The sequence below is a fragment of the Hyperolius riggenbachi genome, chromosome 3 (genome assembly GCF_040937935.1).
Source record: "Hyperolius riggenbachi isolate aHypRig1 chromosome 3, aHypRig1.pri, whole genome shotgun sequence".
NCBI classification, from domain to species: Eukaryota; Metazoa; Chordata; class Amphibia; order Anura; family Hyperoliidae; genus Hyperolius; species Hyperolius riggenbachi.
Genome location: NC_090648.1, coordinates 123,904,526 through 123,929,752, shown reverse-complemented (window position 1 = coordinate 123,929,752; position 25,227 = coordinate 123,904,526). Strand labels below are relative to the sequence as shown.

At 43.7% G+C, this 25,227-nt stretch overlaps 1 protein-coding gene across 1 annotated transcript; it reads left to right on the top strand.

The window, feature by feature from the left end:
* The first annotated feature begins 4,463 nt into the window (after positions 1 to 4,463).
* On the top strand, positions 4,464 to 15,980 carry LOC137562989 (histone H2A.V). The gene is made up of 5 exons (XM_068274877.1): positions 4,464 to 4,628; positions 13,196 to 13,273; positions 15,005 to 15,118; positions 15,303 to 15,432; positions 15,627 to 15,980. Exons 1-5 carry the CDS (start codon positions 4,626 to 4,628, stop codon positions 15,686 to 15,688), a joined length of 387 nt encoding a protein of 128 aa, XP_068130978.1. The 5' UTR covers positions 4,464 to 4,625; the 3' UTR covers positions 15,689 to 15,980.
* The last annotated feature ends 9,247 nt before the right edge of the window (positions 15,981 to 25,227 follow it).

Here is a 25,227-nt window from a genome sequence, read left to right as displayed (position 1 = left end):
CTATCCTGGAATTCTAGCCCCTCATGAAACATGACAGAGGGTCAGAAAAGTCAGAGATGCTTGAAAATGGGAAAATTCACTTTTTGCACCATAGTTTGTAAACGCTATAACTTTTACCCAAACCAATAAATATACACTGAATGGGGTTTTTTTTTAATCAAAAACATGTTTGTCCACATTTTTCGCGCTGCATGTATACAGAAATTTTACTTTATTTGAAAACTGTCAGCACAGAAAGTTAAAAAAAATCATTTTTTTGCCAAAATTCATGTCTTTAATGCTGAATATAATAAAAAGTAAAAATCGCAGGAGCAATCAAATAGCACCAAAAGAAAGCTTTATTAGTGACAAGAAAAGGAGCCAAAATTCATTTAGGTGGTAGGTTGTATGAGCGAGCAATAAACCGTGAAAGCTGCAGTGGTCTGAATGGAAAAAAAGTGGCCGGTCCTTAAGGGGTAGAAAGCCCTAGGTCCTCAAGTGGTTAAGAGGCAGCTTTAGTGCTGAAGCCCACTAGGAGTGCCTCTGTAGCATTTGCCATTGGTCAGCAATTAGCAAAGCACTACGACAGTGGAACCCTATAAGGAGGATTCCACTACAGCACTACAATTTCTATGAAATTGCAAAAGCTACAGACCGATCGCACTAAAAAGGAATGCAGGGGCAAAGTCGCATACCTTCATATCACTTTGAAAATCACTTGGTATTTTGTATAACAAATTGCAAATGCTTGGCGTTTACAATTCGCAAATCCTAGTAATTTCCAGTCCTTACCCGCATTTTGAGGTGTACAAAGCCAATACTCACAAATCAGTGCACACCACTTTTTACAGATTATATGGCTATGCAGTGTGCTAGGGACACCTAGCCATCCAGAACTGGTCCTTCTGATGAAGTGGCCACGCTATGCATTAAGGGTCACATTATTGCATAGAATCCCTTCTCCAGCCCTCACTACCCACAGGGTCTGTACTTTGTCACTGCAGGTAGTATCAATTTACCGGGACCTGCACTGCCATTGCATTGGGATTATTGATTTTTCATTGCCCTTTAATATTTTTTTTCTGTATGATCTCTATATGCACTTAAATATAGAGCGAGTGTCAAATTTCAATATCAATTATAAAGTCATTGTGATATTAGATACTCATTGCTGCAGAGTAGTGATGGGCTCACAAGTAGTTACCTACTCGAATTCGTGCTAATGAGGCTTAATTGCGCCAGTAGTGTGCTTGGGAGATGGAAGGTTAATTACCCAGAATTCAGTTAGCTTTTATGCGTCCCAAACATCCTGCACGCGGCCTATAGGATGCGTTGCAAGACTACCGCACACTTCCTCCTTCAAGCCGGAAGGAGGAAGTACGCGGTAGTCTTGCAATTCATCCCATAGGCAGCGTGCAAGACGTTTGGGACGCATAGAAGCTGATGGCATTCTGGGTAATTAACCCCCCCCATCTCAGGCAATTAATCCTCATTTGAATCACGAATTCATGTAGGTAACTACTTGTGAGCCCATCACTACTGCAGTCACCCATCCCATAACCCGGGTCATACTCTTGTATGGGCCTTTAATAGCCCCTGCTGGAGTGCCTTTTCCTGCCTTATTATTGTACATTTCCCGTTGTCCTGGTTGGTATGGGCCTTTGGTCCTCACAGTGTTTTTAAAGTCTGATTACGTCTAATGGCTATGAATAAACTTTTGTATTGATTGAAATTAATACATTCGACTGGTCGAAATTTTTGTGGGCGATTTATAATATGACAGTGTAAAGTGGCAACTACTGTTATTAAAAAAACATCAAATACATTAACAAACCTCAAAATGCTATGTGCAAAAAAGAATATGTTCTCTTGAAACAGCATGTTTCAAGAGAACATATCCTTTTTTTGCGCATAGCATTTTGAGGTTTGTTAATGTATTTGATGTTTTTTTATAACAGTAGTTGCCACTTTACACTTGACGGCTAGCTGACACCATTACACAAATATATCTTCTTTACATGAATTATTATTAGCACTTTTTTTTAGCATCAGCTCTCCGCTCGGAGATGAGCAGAAATAGCCGATCGCTGTCAGGTCCGCTCTACTGTGCAGGCACAAGTCTCCAGCGCCTGCGTAGTAGAGCAAACCCGACAGAGATCGCCTATTTCCGTGCTGAGAGCCAAGCGGACCCGCTGGAGCCAGGGAAGGTAAATATGTTAACCATGCCAGGATTGCAGGAGACTTCGGGGGAGCCAACACTGGATTGCCTGCAGCTACAGCGGAAGCTTCTTTAGGACCCTGAGGCTTCCCCTACCGAGGTGAGTAGCCCCCAGGGGTCATTTTTTTGTTACAGGTTCTCTTTAAAAAAAAATATTTTTTAACCAGTTCACCCCCAAGGGTTTTTACCCTAACGGACCAGAGCAATTTTCACATGTCAGTGCTCCTCCCTTTTATTCCCTAATAACTATATTACTACTTATCACAAGGAAATGATCTATACCTCATTTTTTTGCCACCAATTAGGCTTTCTGTGGGTACTACATTTTTCTACGAATTTTTTTATTCTAATTGCATTTTAATTGGAAAAAAAAAAATTGGGAAAAAAATCATTATTTCTCAGTTTTCAGCCATTATAGTTTTAAAATTAAACATGCTCCTGTTGATAAAACCAACACATTGTATTTGCCCAGTAGTCCCGATTATTAAACCGTTTAAATTATGTCCCTATCACAATGTATGGCGACAATATATTATTTTGAAATATAGGTGTTATTTTTCTGTTTTGTTTTTGTTCTGGCCATAATTACAAGCCCCTATGTAATAAAGTAAAATTATTTTTCTCAACCAGGAACCCCAGGGTTCCTTGAGTACTCTGCAGGACCCCCTTGGCAGGGGATCCTTGGGTTCCTTGAGTACTCTGCAGGGGATCCTTGGCATCCCCCCCCCCCCCCATTGTGGGGGAAGTATAATAGGCCTGGTGCACACCAAAAACCGCTAACAGATCCACAAAACGCTAGTGGTTTTTGAAGAGTTTTCTTCTTCTTATGAAGCGTTTTGCGGTTTTGTGTAGCGGTTTTTTGTGTAGCAGATTACATATATTGTTACAGTAAAGCGGTTACTGAACAGCTACTGTAACAAAAACGCCTGGAAAACCGCTCTGATCTGGCGTTTTTCCTATACTTAACATTGGAGGCAGAAACTCCTCCGAAATCCAAAAAATGCTGCAGCCCAGGAGTAAGTTTCTGCAAAACGCCTACCGCTCTGGTGTGCACCAGCCCACTGAAATACATTACCCAAGCGTTTCCACATCCGCAAGCGGTTCTAAAAACGCGACCAAAACTGCTCGGTGTGCACTAGGCCATAGAGCACATTATATTGGGGGGGGGGGGGGGGGGGGGGAGATTTATAAATAAGCACTAAAAGCTTTGCTTTAGCGGATTTACATTCAGACATTTATCACATGGTAATATTTTTACTGCAGGCAGGTGATGTCACTGGAAGGCGATGCTGTTTGCGGAGTGGGACATCTAAGAGTGGAATCATAGCAAGGGGCACAGGAGGACTTCAGGGGGCTAGAAGAAGCCCCAGCTAAGTATATAGGCATTGTTTCCCCTTGTCAATAAATAAGTGACATTTCGATGTCAAAAAAAAAAAAATGGATGGTCATGTTGGGGACATAAGGAAGCATGCTTAGGCAACTTAGATTATAACCGTGATGGGACACAAATCTCTTCTCCAGACTGTTTAAATACTGTAATTGTAAGAATTACTTTAGTTTTCCTTTCAACCACCATGAACCATGTATGTATCAGATAACACTTTTTTTTTATATTATGGATTGAACACAATCACAGCATCGCACACAAGTGACTTAATTTTATGATTGTATATGCTGCCAAAAAAATGGATTTGTTTTTAAGTATTATAAAATAGAAAAAAATGTACACAATCCCCGTGATCCCTGCTCAATTTTAAAACCTTGCCAAAGCGCTTTTTGTCACTCTTCATCCACAATAACGGAAAGAAACAGCAGGAATCAGCAGCATTCTACGTATTACGCGGAAGCCACCACAGGACTCATTCCCCCCTCACTGACACTAAACATCAAGCGCCATTTTAGCTTTTCCTAAAGCAAACAAGACTACGAGGGCGGGAAAGGGACGGCCCAGCCTCACTCCACAAGCCATTCATACTATTGGACGGTAATCCTGTCATAATGCTGCCTAACGCGCCCACAGGGAAATCCCTGCCATGATTCGTTAGCTCGCTCGTCAGTCACAGCAAGCGCTCCGTTCCGATTGGCTCTTCCTCTCCCGCTGACGCGATATTATCACGCCTACTCACTTGCGGGCCGTGTGCAAAAGCAAGCTGAGAGGCCTTGGGAGGGAAACAGCCGTTAAGGGAAAGGGGCGGAATCTTGCGAAGCACCTGGGAAACAAGAGGGCACGCGATAGGCCAACACGCGGTTTCAAACCAGGAAGGCTCGCTGGGATTGGCTGCGTGGCGTCCTGTCGCTCGGGCCTGACGGGCGGGGGGGTTATTGTGTGTGTAAGGCTGAGAGTGCGCGGTACCGGTGGCAGAGAGGAACACAGGCACGGGGGAACTTTAACCGGACCTTCTTACGGTGACGCTCGGAGTTCCGGAACATGGTAAATGGCTCGTAGGGCACCACCAATGATGTCGGTGTGTAGCAGCTACTGAGCTCCGCACCAATTCCCGGGAAAAGGCGGGAAGAGCGCCGTACGCTGCCCCGTGAGGGAGTAACTGTCCCGCGCGGGTCTGTCCTACCTGTGACCCTATGGAGAGCAGTACTGCGGGCTAGGATGCCCTCGCTGCGGCTCTGCACCATAAGCTCCGCTTACTGTTGCTGCTGCCTCCCAGTGCTGTCCAACCCCGCACTGGCTCCCGGTGCCCACCACAGACCCAGCTGTCACCTGCTAGTCATTATCTTCCAGTACGCCTCGGGTCAGCGCCGTGCCCTGTACCCACCACCCGCACTGTCCTGTTACTCTACCCAGCATCCTACCCCGTACTCACAACAAATGCTGCCCTATCACCGGCTACTTGTCAGTGCCATCTGCCCAGCATGTATTCACAACAAATGCTGCTGCTTGCAGCCACTGTCCTGAACTAACTACCAGTGCCTTTACCCAGCATCCTGCCCTGTGTTCACATCAAATGCTGATACTCATTTCTTGTACGATCTACATGCTGTACAATTTTCCACACTATTCACAATTAAAATGCTTTTGGCTCCCACCATTCCTAGTTTTCTATGCCATCTATCAGGACTTCAGTCTGCTACACCCTTGTCACATTCAATCCTGCTTACTTGTAGCATCTATTAGACTGCCTTATCCTCGATTTCGAGCCCACCTGAAATGCTACTACATTCTCCCAGCCCAACTTCTCTTTAGGCACTTGTTGGCTTTATGTTTGCCAAAAAGCTCTGCACAGCCCTTACCTGTACTCATCGCAAATGCTACTGCCCCCTCCAATGGTTACAGCAACTGCTTCTGCTTGTTCTTCCTAGAAAAGTATAATTGCCTTCCACCCCCTTTCCTTCTGTCTTTTCTGTACTTTTGTCTCTGCCCCCTCCCACTACCTTCTATAACTGCTTCTGACCTGTCTACTTTGTAAACAAAACAGCTGCTTGTGCACACTGTGTTGGCCCCTGACCCCTCTCCATCCTCCTACCAAACTTTACAACTGCCTCTGCACCTTTTCACATTTAGTATACTCAATGCCACTTTCTTTGCTACATCTGTACAAAGATACAAATTTGGGTACCTAATACATAGGTAAACATTTTTGACAACCAGAGTAATTTAACAAAGCATGCAGCAATGACAGGAAACAATTTGGAGGAGGGGCTCTGTCTGTACTCCCTCCCCTCTCCCATTAGAGTCTCCTTTTCCATGGAATTCTGCATACTTCCCATTCAGATACAGGCAGTGCTTTTCTGCTACAGCAGCATCAGCTGCAGGTCTTGAAAATCAGAATTATACATAGCTGTTGTAATGCAAACTGACCATCTCCAGTTTGCACAAATAAAATCTAGCCACAGATTAATTTTTTTTTTTATTCTTTATTTATACAAAGACATATTTTCCAAACTCTTGCAAAAAATCCAATATACAATCTTTACCAAGTGTGTTCCAAAAGAAATCTCTTTTCCTCCCCAACATAGCTTATCCCAAGCTTGACCCATTAATTTTCAAAATATTTGTCTTGTTTGTTTTAACCGTCCAATTTATACACATACATGTCCAGATTGCACTTGGTTTGGAAAATTAAAGTCAAATCACAATTGGATACATAGTGGTGATATCACTGTGCTCATTAGTAAAGGTCACTTACAGTTAGGCCCCGTTCACACTTGCGGTTTTGTAAAAACCAGAACGGATGTCCGGACCTGATCCGTACGGTTCCGGATCCGGTCCGTTTGCATCCGTTTTCCGTGCGGTATGAACACGGTTGCGGTCCGGATCCAGTTTCTTAAAGAGATAACAACCTGTATAAATACGTGGGGTCTGGGAGGTCAGCAGAAGCTCTGGGGTCATTGTTGGATACAGGTGGACGTGTGGAGACCATCCGTGGATACAGAGACTGCAGTTGGTCCGCATCCCCCTTGTCCCACAGGGCTGGTATCTGCTGCACCTGTAGGATGAGGTCTTCTGCTGTGTAGGGCCTCACCTCCTCGTTATCAGACATATCATCAGACATGTTGCTGCCAAAGAGCTCCAGCATGAATTCGCTGCTGCTCCACTCTGAACGCTGGGCCCATGTGGTCCCCATCCAAAATGGCCACTATACCATAGAAAAAGCATAGGAAGTGGGGTAGAACGTCCGGTTTTTACAGCCAGTGTGTTGTGCACTCTCCATTTCTCATTGGTTTGTATTGGCCGGATGCAACAGTCAGGCTCCGCTCCGGATACGTCTGCCGGAGGAGCCGGACCAAAAAATAGCGCATGTTGGATCTTATGCCCGGTCCGGCTCCGGACGAAACGGACGCATAGACTTTCATTGCTATGCCGTGCGTCCGTTCCGCATGCGGTCCGGCACAGCAATTCTGGACAGCGACCGCTAATGTGAACCGGGCCTTATTTACACAGCCTAATGGAAATTAAAGGCCAGTTCACTTCAGATTTCTAATGTTGTGCCCCAAACATTAAAATGTACCTATAGTACAAGACCTCATCTTCTCTAAGACCCCGTTCACACTTGCGTTTTGGCAAGTAAACAGACCGGATCCTGACCTGATCCTGATCAGAACCGTACGGTTCCGATCAGGATCCGGTCCGTTTGTATCAGGCTGCCATCCGGATCCGTGGGCAAAAAATAGTTAAATATAAATAAAAAATGTTCGGGTCAGCAGAAGGTGCACATGTACAATCCGGTTCCTCCGCTGTAGGCATCACCTCCACCTCCGATATTCTGCCAAACAGCTCCAGCACGTCTGTCACTGCTGCTCCACTCCAGACATGCTTGGCCCATGTGTCCCCATCCGAAATGGCCGCTTGGATACGCATAGGAAGTGGGGTAGAACGTCAGGTTTTTGTAGGCAGTGTGTTCTGTCCCTTCCGTTCCCCATTGGTTTCTGTGTTCCGGATGGTGCTCAGTGTTCTCCCCAGGCTCTTTTAGCCGGGTGCTCCACCCGGCTAGATTTGGTGACCACCCGGCTGTCATCGGCTCACCTCCTATGCTGTAAGCAGAGTTGCCCTGCATTTTCCTCTCAACCCACCCGGCTACTTTTTCATGCCACCCGGCTACTTTTTCATGCCACCCGGCTGGAAAAAAATTCTGGGGAGAACACTGGTGCTGTCAGGCTCAGGTCCGGCTCCAGTCCGGGTGCGTGGGCCGGAGATCCGGACACAAAAAATAGCGCATGTTGGAAAAGAGTCCGGATCCGGTCCGGCTCCGTACTGTACGGAACGTACGTATGTATGTGAACGTCCGCATAGCCTTTGCATTGCTATGCGGAACGTAACTTCCGTTTGTACAGTATGCGGTCCAGTTCAGATCCGGAAAATCCGGATAGCGAACGCTAATGTGAACCGGGCCTTTGGGCCTGTTTCCACTATGGCAAATGCACATGCATTAGCCGCAATGTATTTCAATGGGCCCATTACAGGTGAAATTCACTCCCACCGCAAGTGAAGAAAACAGTCTCCTATAACAATTTTCCACACGGTTTTTGCAGGTACACACACATCTTTGTTTACACGTGCGGATGTCAATAAGGATGAATAGCAACAGGAAAATAGAAAAACAACTTGGTATTGCATGCAAATTTGCATGAAAATGCACGCAAATTTACAAGTGTATTATTTCCAGGCAGATTTGCCTAGGCATAGTAGAAACGGTCCTAAAAGTATCATACAATAATTGCACCAAACTATTCTACATTATAACCATCCTACAATAAGCATAATTTTACTTCATAATGTAAATGGTTCAATGTATCACATTTGTGCAGACTCTTACTTCTTTCAGAGGGCGTATTAGATTGTGAAATCAAATATTTATCATTACTGAAAAATATATCAGTACAGAAATGCTCGTTTTCTGATGGAAATCAGAGGTTGCTTGTTAGTGTTGTAAACACAGGAAGATTCATCCTATATAATAAAATGCACGTGTCTCTGCGTGTCCCTGCTTATAACCAAACTGCGCATGTGCACAGAGACACTGAGGGGGAGTAACGTGCAGCTTCAAGGGGCGGACGGGGCCAACGGGCGAGCATGTGCGCGCAGAAGTCGCAGTGACAGACCTAGAGCCAGTTTTTAAACAGGCTTAGGTCAGCTAGTATACTATAATTAATAAAAACCTAGGCAGGGGTCACCCTTGCTAGAATCGTATGCATTTTGCTGTATTACCATTGAAGTCAGTGGCCTGCTTGGTAATTGGAAACATTTTGCATTCTTAGGCCAGAAACCCACTAGGAGCGATTTCTAAGTGCTAGTGATTTGAAAAAGCTCTTGCTAATGCAATGCTATGGGGGAATTTTCTTAAAAATCAAAATTGCTCTAGTGTGATCACACCCATAGCATTAAATTAGCAAGAGTTTTCAAAGCGCTCAGAAAAAAAATCGCTCCTAGGGAGTTTCTGGCCTTATTCCAAGTTTTTAAAATAAGACAACCTTCTGCTTTTTTTCCCCACAAAAAGTGCACATTTTCAATAACAGTCTTGCTGCGGTCCAGAAAATTGGGAACAAACATGGAAAAATTGATTAAAACGCCATTGAAGAGCACCAGCAAACCCAAAATCGCATGGGGAAACCAGGACTGTGGAGTCAGCTCAATTTGTGGGTACCTGGAGTCAGAGGTTTAATAAACTAAGGGAGCTGGATGATTTTTGTGCATACGTACAAAAAGGGCACCCGGACAAAAAGGGCGCGGGGTGTAAACGCTAATAATCATTAATAGCGTTTATAAAAATAGTGTGCTATATTTCGTTTACAAATATTTTACAAAATTATAAATCATTAAATGTTTATGAAATCGGCAATTGTGAAAACGTTAATCTTCCCTGTTTCAAAAGTTAAACTTATAATTACGTTTATTAAAAAAACAATATTATATGTTTAATTGGTATAATTGTATATTATTTTGAATAACCTTCATTTATGGTTTGTTATAATAAAATCTGAAAATATTCTTTATAACGATGATATAAATATAACTACGTTCGTAATAAGTGTTGTAAAACATTAGTAAGTATTACTAAAATTTTACTAAAACTATACCTAAGCCTACTCTTACACAGAACCCTCCCTGTACCTATCCCTAACCCCTAGACCCCCCTGGTGGTGCCTAAGACCCCCCCTGGTGGTGCCTAAGACCCCCCCTGGTGGTGCCTAAGACCCCCCCTGGTGGTGCCTAAGACCCCCCCTGGTGGTGCCTAAGACCCCCCCCCTGGTGGTGCCTAAGACACCCCCCCCTGGTGGTGCCTAAGACACCCCCCCCTGGTGGTGCCTAAGACACCCCCCCCCTGGTGGTGCCTAAGACACCCCCCCCTGGTGGTGCCTAAGACACCCCCCCCGGTGGAGCCTAAGACCCCCCCCCCCTGGTGGTGCCTAAGACCCCCCCCCGGTGGTGCCTAAACCTAAGAACCCCCCCCCCCCCGGTGGTGCCTAAACCTAAGAACCCCCCCCCCCCCCCCCGGTGGTGCCTAAACCTAAGAACCCCCCCCCCCCGGTGGTGCCTATACCTAAGAACCCCGCCCCCCGGTGGTGCCTAAACCTAAGAACCCCCCCCCGGTGGTGCCCAAACCTAAGAACCCCCCCCCCCCCCGGTGGTGCCTAAACCTAAGACCCCCCCCGGTGGTGCCCAAGACCCCCCTGGTGGTGCCCAAGACCCCCCTGGTGGTGCCCAAGACCCCCCCTGGTGGTGCCCAAGACCCCCCCTGGTGGTGCCCAAGACCCCCCCTGGTGGTGCCTAAACCTAAGACCCCCCTGGTGGTGCCTAAACCTAAGACCCCCCCCTTTATTATGTGGATAATAATGTTTTACTAATTGTGGCTGCAAAAAATATATTGCAATTTACGTTACGTACTGATTGCTTTATTTTGTGAATAATAATGTTTTACAAACAGTAAGGGATAAAACTTTAAATAATGTTTTAATTAGTTAAAGATAAATATGTTTAGTATTTTTATAAACGTTATTTGGCACGGGTGCATTTTATAAACGTAAATCACCACAAGCACACTTATAAATCATTAAAAATCTCCGGGCGCCGTTTGTAAACGTTATTTATGTCCAGCGCCCTTTTTTCCTGCTCAGCGCCCATTAAACGTTATTTATTATGAGAGTGAATGGCAGCGCCCTTTTTGTCCACTAGCTGCCTGCGCCCTTTTTTCCCAGCTCAGATTTTTGTACCCACTCCATAGCACTTCAAGGGCTAATTTCAAGGGATAATTTTGGTTATCTGAGTTGGAGGTTTCATAAATTGAGTTGCAGTCGGATTATTTTTGTGTTTTGAGGAAACGCACAAGCAAGTATGACTTATGTACATTTTAGTAGTTCAGAGTATACGCACTGCCATGCGCATTTAGGCAGTGCGTATAGTGTGCGACACGCAAGAACGGTAGAAGGGCATAGACAGCCCATATGCGATGCGCAGCAGTGCGCTGCGATGCGCTATCGCACTGCTGCATGCATTTTCGTGAATCAGAATACCATTAGTGAATGGGATCTGTAGCGCAGATGGCATGCGATCGTATGCGTTGCAATCACACAGCCATCTGCGCTAAATGATTTGAACGAGGCCTAATACTAAAAATTCTGCACACAAAAAAAAAAGGTTTAATCTATCATATATACACATTGGTTCATCAAAGAAAACCCCTGGTTCATCTTAAATATTTCCATAATTAAAGTGACTAACATTTTTTCACCAAAAATGCAAAAGCTTACAGCTAGGTTAGGGGATTTTTATTTATTTAAATTAGTCCCGGATTTACTTTCTGTAATTACTGTACATTCCGGCGTATAAGATGACTGGGCATATAAGACGACCCCCAACTTTTCCAGTTAAAATATAGAGTTTGGGATATACTCGCAGTATAAGACTACCCCTCTTCCAATGCACACCAAATTAAAATAAAAAAATCATGTACTGGTGCTGTGTATGAACAGATACTGTTGCTGTACTGTATGTGTTACCCAGTATATAACAGTATTTAGGCGATTGACTTGTTGCATTGGTCAACTCTCCTTAAATAGACTGGTCAGCTCTCCTTGTCTACCTGTTTATCAGAGCGGTATGGAAGAATAGATTGCGCTCCCTCAGCAGGGAGATCTGAGAGACGGTAACAGGATAGGGCGTATCACCCAACATCAATGACACCCGGCGTATAAGATGACCCAACTTTTCAGAAGATTTTCAAGGGTTAAAAAGTAGTCTTATACGCAGGAATATACAGTATATGGAACAGAACAGTGGCTATTTCCATAAAATTAGAAACTTGCAAGTTAACCTACTTGAGTCTACACAAACATTTTATTTCAATATTTATTCAGCACTGATGCAATAATAGCTGTTCTGTGAGCTTTGTAAACCATTTCAATCTATTACTGTCCTCAAAAAGAGCTCACAATCTAATGGGACAGTTTTGTGAGGGGTTGAGGTCAGTGCTGTTGAAATACATAGTAATGTTCCAGTCTCAAACAGCCAGTTTAGTCATTAACCAATTAATACCATGTTTTAAGCTCGAGTGTAATTTAATTCATAATTCAGAGAGGTTATGAGAGGCAACCACAGGGAACCATTCAATATTAGGACCAGGGTCCTAAAGCCCCATCTACATGATACGATTCTTAGTACGATTCGATTACTGTTCTATTTACCATCCGATTGAATCAGACATGTCCGATCGGGATTCAATTCTATTCGATTTGCCATTGCAAAACAATGGCAAATCGAATCCATCGGACATGTCGGATTTAATTGGATCGTAAATAGAATTGTAATCGAATCGTACTAAGAATATCATGTAGATGGGGCTTTAGGACCCTGGTCCTAATACTGATTGGTTCCCTGTGGTTGTCCCTCATAACCTCTCTAAAATATGAATTAAATTACACTCAAGAGCAATTACTAAATCTCTCAAAAGGAGTAGTTATAGTTTTGACACCTCATTTAAAATCAGTATTTCTCAACAATGTAATAACAGGTGGCGGCCATTTAAAATATTCCAGCTTCCTTATCTGTGATTGGTTGTTTCAGCACTATTGCCTGACAAGTCTCACATACGACTTGATGCAGCATATGGAGAAAGGGTTCACAGACTATAGGTGGAACTCGGACTAATGGAGTCCTGTAGTGTTGTCAAAATCCACCAGGCAGGGAGTGGAGTCAGTCGAAGACATTGGTACACACAAGATTTAATGCTGGAAATACACCATAAGTTTTTTGGCAAATAGATGGCTCGATAGATAATTTCTGACATGACCGATCTGATTTTGATCATTTTTCTGATTGATTTTCTCATAGAAGTGAATGGAAATCAATCAGCCAGTAAGCTGCTGAAAAAACTCGTGTATTTCCAGCGTAAGGGAAGTACTGGTGTTGTCAAAGTTCACAGAGTTCTCAATAGGGTTATCAACCTGTGTATTTATTTTATTCATACAAACTACTGTGAAGTATAAAATGTGGATATTAAATAAAATTTAAAACAAAAAACTTAATACTCTTCTTAATTCCTTATATAGGCTGGTGGTAAGGCTGGGAAAGACAGTGGGAAGGCTAAGGCCAAAGCTGTATCTCGCTCTCAAAGAGCTGGACTTCAGGTGATTTTTTTTGTCTATTGTTGTATGGAGTCTTTTAAAAAAAAAAAAAAGCACGGAAATGCATTTACTGTAATTGTGAGGCTGGGAAAAATGAACACAGCGTGCTTTGTGTGGGTTGTTCTTGCATGAAAAAACAAACCCTATTGAAGTGAGAACTAACTAGGAATTTATGCAGATTTTATATTGTTTGCTTATTTGAAACTCCCAATAGAAACAAGGTGGTTTTTAATAAGCCATTTTACATGATACAGTCTCATTAAAGTACTTCTTGTCAATTTCTATAGTTCTGGCTTCTGCAGTGAACTGTCCTGATTTGTACAGTGGAGAACGGAAAATTGCCTTTTTGTAGTCCATTCCTTAAAATCGGATTGCCCTTTTGTGTTACTTAAAATGGTAATCAGTGTTTTTATGGTTGTACTGTGACCTAAACTGCCAATATGCAGATCCATTCACTTGGGAGTAATATTACCAGCTACCAAAAGTAGCAGTACATAGCCCACAGAAGTACACCATTGCTGTATACCACTAATTATGATCTGCAGTAAATGCAGAGTTCAACTTCAGCTCTCTGGAACCAGTTAATGTGAATCTGTTAATAGTGGTGAGTAGTTTCAAGTTAGTTTGACCTGAAATCATTTCCCTTTATGTTTACCTAGCAGCAATTAATGCTTTTGCTTGGGGAATCTACTTAACATTTACTTTAACTGTAGCTTTCTGTAATAAGCTAGAAAAAAAAACCCACACAAAAAAATCAGATCCTTCCCTAAGGAGAGGGAAGGCTCTGGGTCCTATAGAGCCTTCCAACTGCTCTCACGGTCCCCTAGTTTCAGCACTGGCTCCCCCGGTAGCAGTATTCAGATTGGTTGAATAAGGCTCTTTGCCACCACAGGAGGCTTCGGGAGCCCAAGTGCTCCATAAGATGGGCGGCTCCGTACTGCGCAAGCACCCTCTCTTGTGCACTCACACATGCGCAGTACAGAGCTGTCTGTGTTCGGGAGCATTTGGGGTCCCTTAGACTAAGAGACTCTAACATCAAAAACCTCCCCTGGGGGTACTCACCTCGGGTGGGGTAAGCCTCCGGATCCTAATGAGGCTTCCCACGCCGTCCTCTGTCCCACGGGGGTCTCGCTGCAGCCCTCCGAACAGCCGGCGACAAACACGACTGTAGATTCAATATTTACCTTTGCTGGCTCCAGCGGGGGCGCTGTGGCTGCTTTCAGCACGGAAATAGACGGAAATACCCGATCTCCGTCGGGTCCGCTCTACTGCGCAGGCGCCGGAAACTTGCGCCTGCGCAGTAGTGCAGACCCTACGGCGATCGGCATTTCCGCCTACTTCGGAGCAGACAGCCGTCAGAGCGCCTGCGCAGGAGCCGGGAAGGTAAATATTGATGTCACCGCTGCACGGAGGGCTGCAGCGAGACCCCCTGAGGGATGGAGGACGGCGTGGGAAGCCTCATTAGGATCCGGAGCCTTCCCCCACCCGAGGCGAGTACCCCTCGGGACGTTTTGTCGTTACAGTTCCTCTTTAAGAAGCCTCCCACTGTGGGAGATTTAAACGGGGGAGACATCTGTGGAACGTGGGGACCATGAGAGGATCTGGAAGGCTCTATAGGACCCAGTGCCTTCCTTCTCCATACGGATCGTATTTGCTTTTTAGCATAACACTAGCTTGCAGAAAGAAATTGGTAAGAATGATAAGAACTTTCAGCGTAACTTGTTTCTGCTTTAGTTCCCAGTGGGTCGTATACACAGACACTTGAAGACTCGCACTACAAGTCACGGAAGAGTGGGTGCCACTGCAGCAGTGTACAGTGCAGCCATCTTGGAATACCTCACTGCTGAGGTAGGTCTCAGCTCGACAGATAATGTGCCATCAAAATATGTTTCAGTTGAATACCTGCTGCGACTGCAATATAAAATATACATGCATGGACTCAATTGAAAAGAAAAAAAAATACCTTCATTTTAGAGAACATACGGTTGCAAATCTGGGGTCATTACAGTCCCTTTTTTCTCTTTGAATCCAGGTATTGGAGTTGGCAGGAAATGCCTCTAAAGATCTTAAGGTCAAACGTATCACTCCTCGTCACTTGCAGCTAGCCATCCGTGGTGATGAAGAGTTAGACTCCCTCATCAAGGCCACCATCGCAGGAGGAGGTGCGTTGTCTGACAATCTGTCTTTAATCAGATCTTGTTAATACCAATTCAAACGACCAAGCATTACCCAACTATGAATCAATACCCCTAATTCAGGGTGACATGAACAGCAGTGTTAATGTTAGAGATTATACTGTCCATGCTGAAAAGGTTTAAATGATTAGTGACCTGTACTCTTCACCATTTCCTTACAGGTGTTATTCCTCATATCCACAAGTCTCTGATCGGAAAGAAGGGACAGCAGAAAACTGCATAAGGAATAGGGTCCTGCTGCCATCTACCATTGTACTGTAACTGGGACAGAAGAAAGATGGGGATATGTGGAATTTTTGTTTATTTTCGTTGAAAATTTTCATTTTCTAAAAATAAATAGTTAATGGAATAGACAGCAGAGTGTAGACTTAAGAGAAAACCTTTGTATGTTGTTTAGGTTCAAAGTTTGAGACAAAGTTCCTGGAGTCTTGTAAATGGAATCTGTGTGTTGATTGGCTAGGTTTCTCCCGTGTGTTTTATACAAAAATGGAACAGATAAACCATTTTTTACATAAGCTTGCCTCTGTGTGATAAATCTTTTAACTAGCCCTCAGGCCTAATTTCTGGAATAGTTTTTAAGCTTCAGCACCATCTTTGAAATGTACTGAAATACTTTGGGCTTTATCTTTCAAAAATGAAAAAAAAAATGTGCATCTCTTAAGTAGTAGCTTAACCTGCCTGGCGTTCTATTAAGATCGCCAGGGAGGCTGTGGGAGGGTTTTTTTTTTTAATAAAAAAAATATTTCATGCAGCCAACTGAAAGTTGGCTGCATGAAAGCCCACTAGAGGGCGCTCCGGAGGCGTTCTTCCGATCGCCTCCGGCGCCCAGAATAAACAAGGAAGGCCGCAATGAGCAGCCTTCCTTGTTTTGCTTACATCGTCGCCATAGCGACGAGCGGAGTGACGTCAGCCGACGTCCTGACGTCAGCCGCCTCCGATCCAGCCCTTAGCACTGGCCGGAACTTTTTGTTCCGGCTACGCTGGGCTCAGGCGGCTGGGGGGACCCTCTTTCGCCGCTGCTCGCGGCGGATCGCCGCAGAGCGGCGGCGATCAGGCAGCACACGCGGCTGGCAAAGTGCCGGCTGCGTGTGCTGCTTTTTATTTGAGCCAAATCGGCCCAGCAGGGCCTGAGCGGCAGGCTCCGGCGGTACTGGATGAGCTGAGCTCGTCCAGACCGCCCAGCAGGTTAAAGGAACCTAAACTGAGAAGGATATGGATTTTTCCTTTTAAAATACAAGTTGCCTGACTCTCCTGCTGATCCTGTGTACTTTCAGCCACAGCCCCTCAACAAGCATGCAGATCAGGTGCTCTGACTGAAGTCAGACTGGATTAGCTGCATGCTTGTTCCAGGTGTGCAATTCAGCCACTACTGCAGCCAAAGAGATCAGCAGGACTGCCAAGCAACAAGTATTGTTTAAAAGGAAACATCCATATCCCCCTCAGTTAACTTCCCTGGCGGTAAGCCCGACTGTGTCGGGCTAGCCGCCGCAGGGGATCTCATGGCCCCGGGAGGATTTTTTTCATAAATTTTGTTCAATTTTCTTCAGCTAGCACTTGACTAGCTACCTGTGCCCCCCAAGTGCCTCCGCTCTCCCCCAATCCCCGCCGCAATACATACCCCCCAGGGATCCCACGATGGCGCAGCCTCCCGATCAGCTCCAGGCTTCGCTATGGGGAGGATCGGGACTGCGCATGACATGTCTGATTGTCGCCATAGCGACAACTGAAGCGAATTGGGAAACTGTGGCTCTCGCAGGATCGCGGACGGGTGAGAGTTGCCGGCGATTAGAGAAGCAAATAGGTGGCGGGGGACTTGGGGACACAGGTAGCTAGCCTAGTGCTAGCTACGAAGTTTAAAACTACTTTTATTCTAAAAATCCCTCCCGCGGACGCAGCCTCACTGAGTACCGCCAGGGCGGTTAAGGTTCCCTTTAAAATACCGTATTTTCCGTTGTACAAGATGCACTCTCCCCCCAAAATGGGGAGAAAATTCCTGCGTCTTATACGGCAAAGGCAGGGAATCCCCAACTTACGAACGTTTGCTGATATGACCCCAACGCCACTTTAGGGGTTCCCTGCATGTATGTTCGCTCCCAGTGTGTAGCTACAGCTGGCTTACCTAATCTGCCATGTTCGCGGGGATTGCAAACCAACGGCTCCTTCACGCGGCTCCCCCTAGTCAACAGCTTGTACTGACGTCATCAGCACAAGCTGTTCATTAAAGCCAGCCACGGGTGGGAGACGGAGGTCTGCATGGCAGATTAGGTAAGCCAGCTGCAGCTACACACTTAGCATACACAAGGGGAGTGGAGACACGCTGGGACTGAAGGAGCCACAGGACAACATCATTTGGGGGAGAACATGCACAAGACGCTTCTTGCACATGGACACACCATGTTTAGTATTTAATTTTTTCCCTGGTTTTTGCCCTCTGAACCTAGGTACGTATTATATTCTGGAGCATCTTATACAGCAATCCTGAAATGAAAATAAACTGATAAAGAATATCAATCTTTCCAATCCTAAATGGAATCCCATAGTCTTATTTTATATTTTCACCACTGAGTGTTTTTTTTCCCCTTATGAACAAGAGCAATTTTCACCTTTCAGCGCTCCTTCCATTCATTCACCAATAACTTAATTACTAATCACAACAAAATTATCTACATCTTATTTTTTTCACAACCAATTAACCATTCTTATGGCGCCCATACACATTACAATAAAAACGTTACATTTTCCCGTTTATGCGATCTAAATGATCGAATGAAAGTTGAAAAAAAAATTTTCAGATCAAGAAATTCAAACTATTATCCTGTTTTTTGAGAAAAATCTGATCGGACATGCTGGAAAAATCTTTATATTCAATCTAATGGATTAATCGAACTAAATTATCTAATTGAAAAAAATAAAAAATTGCACCATGTATGGGCACCTTTAGGATTGTACATTTTGCTAAGAATTATTTTATTCTAAATGCATTGTTAACGGGAATAAAAAGAAAGAATGGAAAAAATTCATTTCTCAGTTTTTGCCATTATAGTTTTAAAATCATACATGCTACCGTAATTAAAACTCACATTTTATTTGCCTCAGTTTTGCGTCCATCACCATTTACAAGCCCATATTTTCAAAAATAACAGTAACAATACGCTCTTGACATACATATTAAAGTTCAGTCCATACTTTTTTTTAATGCAAAATGTATGCGTTTAAGTATGGTTATTTATGGGAGAGTGGGAGGTTAGGAGTTAATTTTAAAAATGTGTAGGTCTTTATTGAAATAAAATGTAGATGTAATTTTACTATTTGGCCACAGGATGTCCTCACTCATTTTCTTCCTGCCACATAGTACGCTAACAGGAAATAATGCGTGCATGGGTAATTAAGTTTGTGTAAGTTTGTAATAAACTATAATGGCCGAAAATGGAGAATGAATTGTCAATTTTTTCTAATTATTCCCATTAAAATGCATTTATAATAAAAATTCTTAGCATAATGTACCACCCAAAGAAAGCCTTATTGGTGGTGAAAAAAACAGATCATTTAGTAGTAATTAAGTTATTGGCGAATGAATGGAAAGAGCGCTGAAAGTTAAAAATTGTTCTGGTCCTGAAGGGGGAAAACCATCGCACACATTCAATTTGAATTAGCCAATCACTGACCAATCTTACCACACCCTCGTAGTATGAGGGCCAACAAATTTTGAATACTATGAACAGATTGTGTACTTCTGATGAAGTTGTAAAATTGGTCAATCAAAACTGGATGTTGCGTACCAGGCTTATAGGAGTCATCAGGCCAAATATAATAAAATAGATGCTACTTACCGGGGGCTTCCTCCAGCCCCAAGCTCCCAGCACGTCCCTCGCCGCACCTCTGCAATCAGCCGTTCGTTGCAGCTCCATCCCTGTCCCTGGCAATGGCGTCAGAGCGACCTCCAGCAGGGCCGCTCGTGCAGGCGCAGTACAGAGCAACCTGGAGGTCGCTCTGACGCCATGGCCGGGGACCGAGACGGAGCTGCGGCGAACGGCTGATGGCAGAGGTGCGGCGAGGGACGTGCTGGGAGCTTGGGCCTGGAGGAAGCCCCCGGTAAGTAGCACCTATTTTATTATATTTGGCCTGATGACTCCTTTAAGGAGAGGCCTCTGGATCCAAGAGCTTGTCCGATTCCTTTGTGGGGTCTGTGTTTGGCAACGGTGGCCTAGAGGTTGGCATGGAAAGCCTCTACAGGAACCAGAACTTTCCTTCTTGGTTAAGTATTTAACTTTTGACCCAAGGTTCACTTTGGGCACACTTAAAGAGAACCTGTACTGAGTAAAAATATTTAAAATAAACACATGAATTAACTTCAAATGAACATTACAGAGTTACCTTGCCATCAGTTCCTCGCAGAAGCTCACCATTTGCTTCTGACAATCCCTTCCAGTTCTGACAATATTTTGTCAGATCTGAAATATATCAGTTGCTGTCAGTAAAATATCAGTTACTGTCAGTTATAGCTGAGAGGAAAACTGATGTACCAGGTAATGTCCATGTTTCCCTATGGCTCAAGTGGGCGACAGTTAAACTGTGTGCTGACCAGAAAGCGGTTATGGGTAATGACTTTTCAAAATGGAGGACGGAAAATCCCCTTGATCACAGTGAACAAACAGGACACAGGACAGGAGAAAGACACTGAGGAGTAGACTACATGGAAGGTAAGTATGACTTGTGTATGCTTATTTTGACTTAAATTTTCAGTTCAGGTTTTCTTTAAATATTGTAAAAGAAAACAATTAGCTTTTTTCATGTACATCAGCAGGTTGGTATATTTCCCAATTACCGTAGTCTTTGTGCGTAAAATATTCAATAGATTTATACACACTGGTGTGCAAAATTAGATTTTGAAAGTCTGATCTGCAGTAGATTTGGGCTCAACCACACTATAAACGCTTTTCTGAGCACTTTGTGATTGATTAGCGCTTTCAGTGCGGATTTTAAAAATCACTCCCATTCACTTTTATTAAAAACACAATAAAAAAAATTGCAGCGATTTTTACCATGATTTTAATGAAAGTGAATGGGGAGATTTTAAAAAAGCGTTTAGAAAGCACTAATCACAAGCGCTCAGAAAATCGCTTATTAGTGTGGCTGAGCCCTAAGGGTGGCCACTAACGATCCAATCTTTTTCATCCAATCTTACCATTTCTATGTAATATAAGGGACTGCTTATAGTATCTATTTAATATATTCACTCAGTTTACTCTTCTACTACATAGATTTGGAAAGATTGGATGAAATAGACTGGATTGCTAGTGGCCACCCTAAAGCTCACCACACACCGTACAATCTTGGTTGTACAGATTTACCAAATCTATGTAGTATAAGGGCCAACAGATTGAAAATACCTTGAATAATTGATTGGATAAGCTCTTATACTACATGAAAGTAGTAAGATTGAACAACCAAGATTGTATGGTGTGTGTTGAGCCTAAGATACTAGCAGTAAGTGACACAGGTGGTCCAAATTTATGCAAACTGCATAAGGCCTCTTTTCCACGAACTGTTGAGCTGTGTGCTCAGCACGCAGTTGCCAGGCAGCAAGCAGTTACCAGGCATCAGCAAGCAGTTGTGAGAGTGAGAGGCATTTCACTGCCTGTAAACAGTTTGTGGAAAAGAGGCCTAAGAAATGCAAAGCTGGGATTGATTACTATGATGCAGGGCTCTTACAGAGTACCACATTCAGTCATTGGCCTCAATTCACTAAGCTCATCTCCTGTCTTTAATAACTTCTAGAGTTGTTACCATGGTGATAAGGCATGTAGTATTCAGGAAACATTTTACCTCAGGCAAACCTAAAGTTAACTCTTCTGTCTTTAAGTTAACTCTTTAATCCTTAAAATAACTCCAGAGTTAAAGACAAGCTGTTCATTAACTGCGTGTGAAAACAACTACAGAGGAGGTAAATTAACTACAGAGGAGGTAAATTAACTACAGAGGAGGTAAATTAACTACAGAGGAGGTAAATTAACTACAGAGGAGGTAAATTAACTACAGAGGAGGTAAATTAACTACAGAGGAGGTAAATTAACTACAGAGGAGGTAAATTAACTACAGAGGAGGTAAATTAACTACAGAGGAGGTAAATTAACTACAGAGGAGGTAAATTAACTACAGAGGAGGTAAATTAACTACAGAGGAGGTAAATTAACTACAGAGGAGGTAAATTAACTACAGAGGAGGTAAATTAACTACAGAGGAGGTAAATTAACTACAGAGGAGGTAAATTAACTACAGAGGAGGTAAATTAACTACAGAGGAGGTAAATTAACTACAGAGGAGGTAAATTAACTACAGAGGAGGTTAACTACAGAGGAGGTAAATTAAGGAATGAAGAGATAAGATAACTCTCACTATGTGGAGGTAAGTTTTCTCTTGTCTTATCTCCAGCATGATCTTAGTGAATTGAGGCCATTGAGAGGAAAAAAAATCACTAGGATTCTTGTAGAGGGTCCAAAAGGGAACGGAAAAGGCTATGTAAAATACAATTTGCAAATATTTAACTTCATGTGATCGAGAAGTTTACATTCATAATGCATTAGTCAGGGTAACACCTTGACCTTGTAATTCCTACCCATTGAAACATTCCATACATTGCACTGATGGTCAGATACCATGAAGCAGTAGTCTGCAAGCTGGATTATATGACCCTGTAAAATAAGTTTTAGACATGCTGTATACCAGTGGTTCAGGGTATAGCCTTGTTTTACAGGGACAAATAGGTTTGCATATTCACTCTCCAACTTGAAGTAATGCATTATGGGAGTAACCTCTTGCTCACATGCAGCTAAACATTTTTTCAATACCATTAGCACATGTGTATTTCTTCATGCAAGGAAGGAGGATGATGGCACAAGTACACCATGGAGCAGCTTGGTGGGCAGGGTAAGGAGTAGGATAACCCTATGGCCTACACCATCCAATATCCTCTCACAATCGACAAATGATTTATCAGTCATTTCATCTGGAGTGACTCTCTGCCAACCAATTGGAAATGCAGGGGAAAGAAAGCTGTAGCAAGTTGGCACTAGTGTAACAAAGCTGTGAGTTGTGCACAGGTGGCTAACAGATGTCCTCTATAAGTGCTGACAGCGTGCTCTAGCATACAGATTGCATCAATATTGCTTGAAGAATGTGGAAAGCTGGCAGTGCTTAAAACATGATGCATAATATACATAGGTGTGTAATATGAAAAGTGAGCATACCAGATGGATGAAGAGAGGCACACTGAATGGCAGTGGGTGCAGGGCACAAAAGCCTGATGGCCCCTGAACGGCCCATCTGGTATATTGATGACCTATGTATATTATGCACCAGCGAAGTACAGCAGATTTGAATTAACAGCGTTTTATAGCACTGCCAGCTTTCCACATTCAAGCAAAATGGAAATGCAGGGGAACCTAGAGCCAGTGATGTCCACTTTAATAAAGCAGCGATAATTGATTAGATTTTATGCTAAAATATAGTAAAAATCGTAGTGGCAGTAGCAGATATCCCTTTCTGATCAGATATCTGAGAGGGATCTATCTTTTTGGCTCGTTGGGGGAAACTGCCAGTGTATAAGTACCCAACAGAGCAAACCATACTGCATGTTAAAGGGGTTCTCTGGTATTTCTAAAAAAAGCTAAAACTGACACTTGCCTTGGGCTTCCATCAGCCCCCTGCAGCTGTAATGTCACGCGCAGTCGTCCTGATCACCCGATCCCCCGCCGCTGGTAACCTGCTAATTATTTGTCTAACTAGACAAATAGAACTGCGGCTGCACGGCCTGTGCAGTAAGCGCCCAATGACACGCACGGCTGCGCAGCCGCAGTTCTATTCGTGTAGAGAGACAAATAATTAGCAGGTTATCTGAGGTGGGTAACTGAGCATCGGAGGACGGCGCGTGACATTACAGCTGCAGGAGGCCGATAGAAGCCCCAGGTAAGTGCCAGAGAACACCTTTAAGAACATAGGCCTTAGAATTGCAACTTTAAACTCCCATTCAATTCCTTAATAGCAGGCGAGAGCATTTACTAATTTATATACTGTTTTGCTATTATTCACAAGTCTGGCCTTAAAGGGAACCTAAACTGAGAAGGATATGAATTTTTCCAGGTAAGTAATACCAGTTGCCTGACTCTCCTGCTGTTCCTGTGCCTCTAATACTTTTAGCCACAGCCCCTGAACAAGCATGCAGCTAATCCAGTCTGACTTCAGTCAGAGCACCTGATCTGCATGCTTGTTGAGGGGCTGTGGCTAAAAGTATTAGAGACACAGGATCAGCATGAGAGTCAGGCAACTGGTATTATTTAAAAGGAAAAATCCATATCCTTCTCAGTTTAGGTTCCCTTTAAGCCGCATCTACACGCGTAGATGCGGCTCCGATCCTCCTTATCAATCGAGCCGCTGATGCGGCTCGATTGATAAGATCCGACAGGATGGATCTTGCTTCCGCTGATTCCCTGCACGCTCCCCGTGAGGGGACAATGGCAGGGAATTGAGCAGAAGGTAAGCGGCGCCGGCGGGGACGTGCGGGGAATCGAATGCGACGCACGCGCGGGGACGCGGAAGAGACGATCCGGCGGCTAATCGAGCTGCCGGATCGCAGCCTCATCTACACGTGTAGATGAGGCTTTACTGGCTTCTCCTGCATAATATGCAGCCTTACAACCCATGAAGATTACAGTGATCCACTACAGGATTGCTTTAACAGATGGGACCATGGTTTGTTTTCTTCCTGTCAGCTGTGGAAGCTTAGAGCATGAAGAAACACTGACAGGTGGAGTTGTAGTTATAGGGGGGGGGGGGGGGGGGGGGGGGGACTATGGCCTCGATTCATCCTCTTTGCGATAACTTTTTCCAGTTTGTTAAATTACCGAATTCGAAGTTTAGCGATTTCTAGTTGTATTCATCAAGGTTTTTCCTCATTCGGTGTGAATTCGATAACAATTCGGTAACGTGTCGATATTTCCATTTTACAGCGGTAATTTAACACAAGGCCATAAGATTCCCATGGAATTGTGGGTAAAAGGCAGTCCTTTGAGCACTACGTAGCAACATTCTGAATAGGGCGTAACACCTGGACCAGGATTCTGAAAGTGGTTGGGACAATCCCACAATTTGATAGGAGCCTTTTCTAAAAAATTATAGTGCAGCTAGCAAAATTAGTTAACCCTGACACTGCCTGTGTTCTCTTACAAGATGATTCAAGAGAAATGCAGATGTCGTGTTATAGCAAATAAATCTATTCTCTTACAAATTTATATGGTTGCAGACCTTATTCTTGCCCTTCTGCGCCTTTGAATCACTCTCAGCTGATACATAACCACTTCAAATGGCTCCATCTTCTCTGTCAGCAATGATCTGACAGGAATAACGACAGAGCAGTGAAGGAGATAACTAATCCTAAATGTAACGCTAAACCACGCCCACTTTCTTTTTCATGAATTGCACTTTATTCCGTTTTAGCGAATCGTTACCGAATCGTTACCGAATGTTCGCTAACAGCTGTAGATAACTTTGATGAATCCTGAAATGAAGTTAACAAATTCGGTATTTTACCAAACTGTTAACAAATTTGCTAAGTGTTGATGAATCGAGGCCCATGTCCATTAAGTTCAACCTCCGAGCACCCCAATCCAGAGGACAGAAGAGCCATGGTGCATAGAGACATCGTCTTTCCATACCAAACAATCACACTTGTGAATGCCGCTGAAGAGATACTTAATCCCCAACTAA

What these genes read in the sequence shown, in the direction of transcription:
- LOC137562989 (XM_068274877.1), top strand. An exon ending in CTCAAAGAGCTGGACTTCAG is followed by an intron (nt 13,274 to 15,004) that starts GTGATTTTTTTT and finishes TTTCTGCTTTAG; the next exon opens with TTCCCAGTGGGTCGTATACA. An exon ending in GGCCACCATCGCAGGAGGAG is followed by an intron (nt 15,433 to 15,626) that starts GTGCGTTGTCTG and finishes ATTTCCTTACAG; the next exon opens with GTGTTATTCCTCATATCCAC.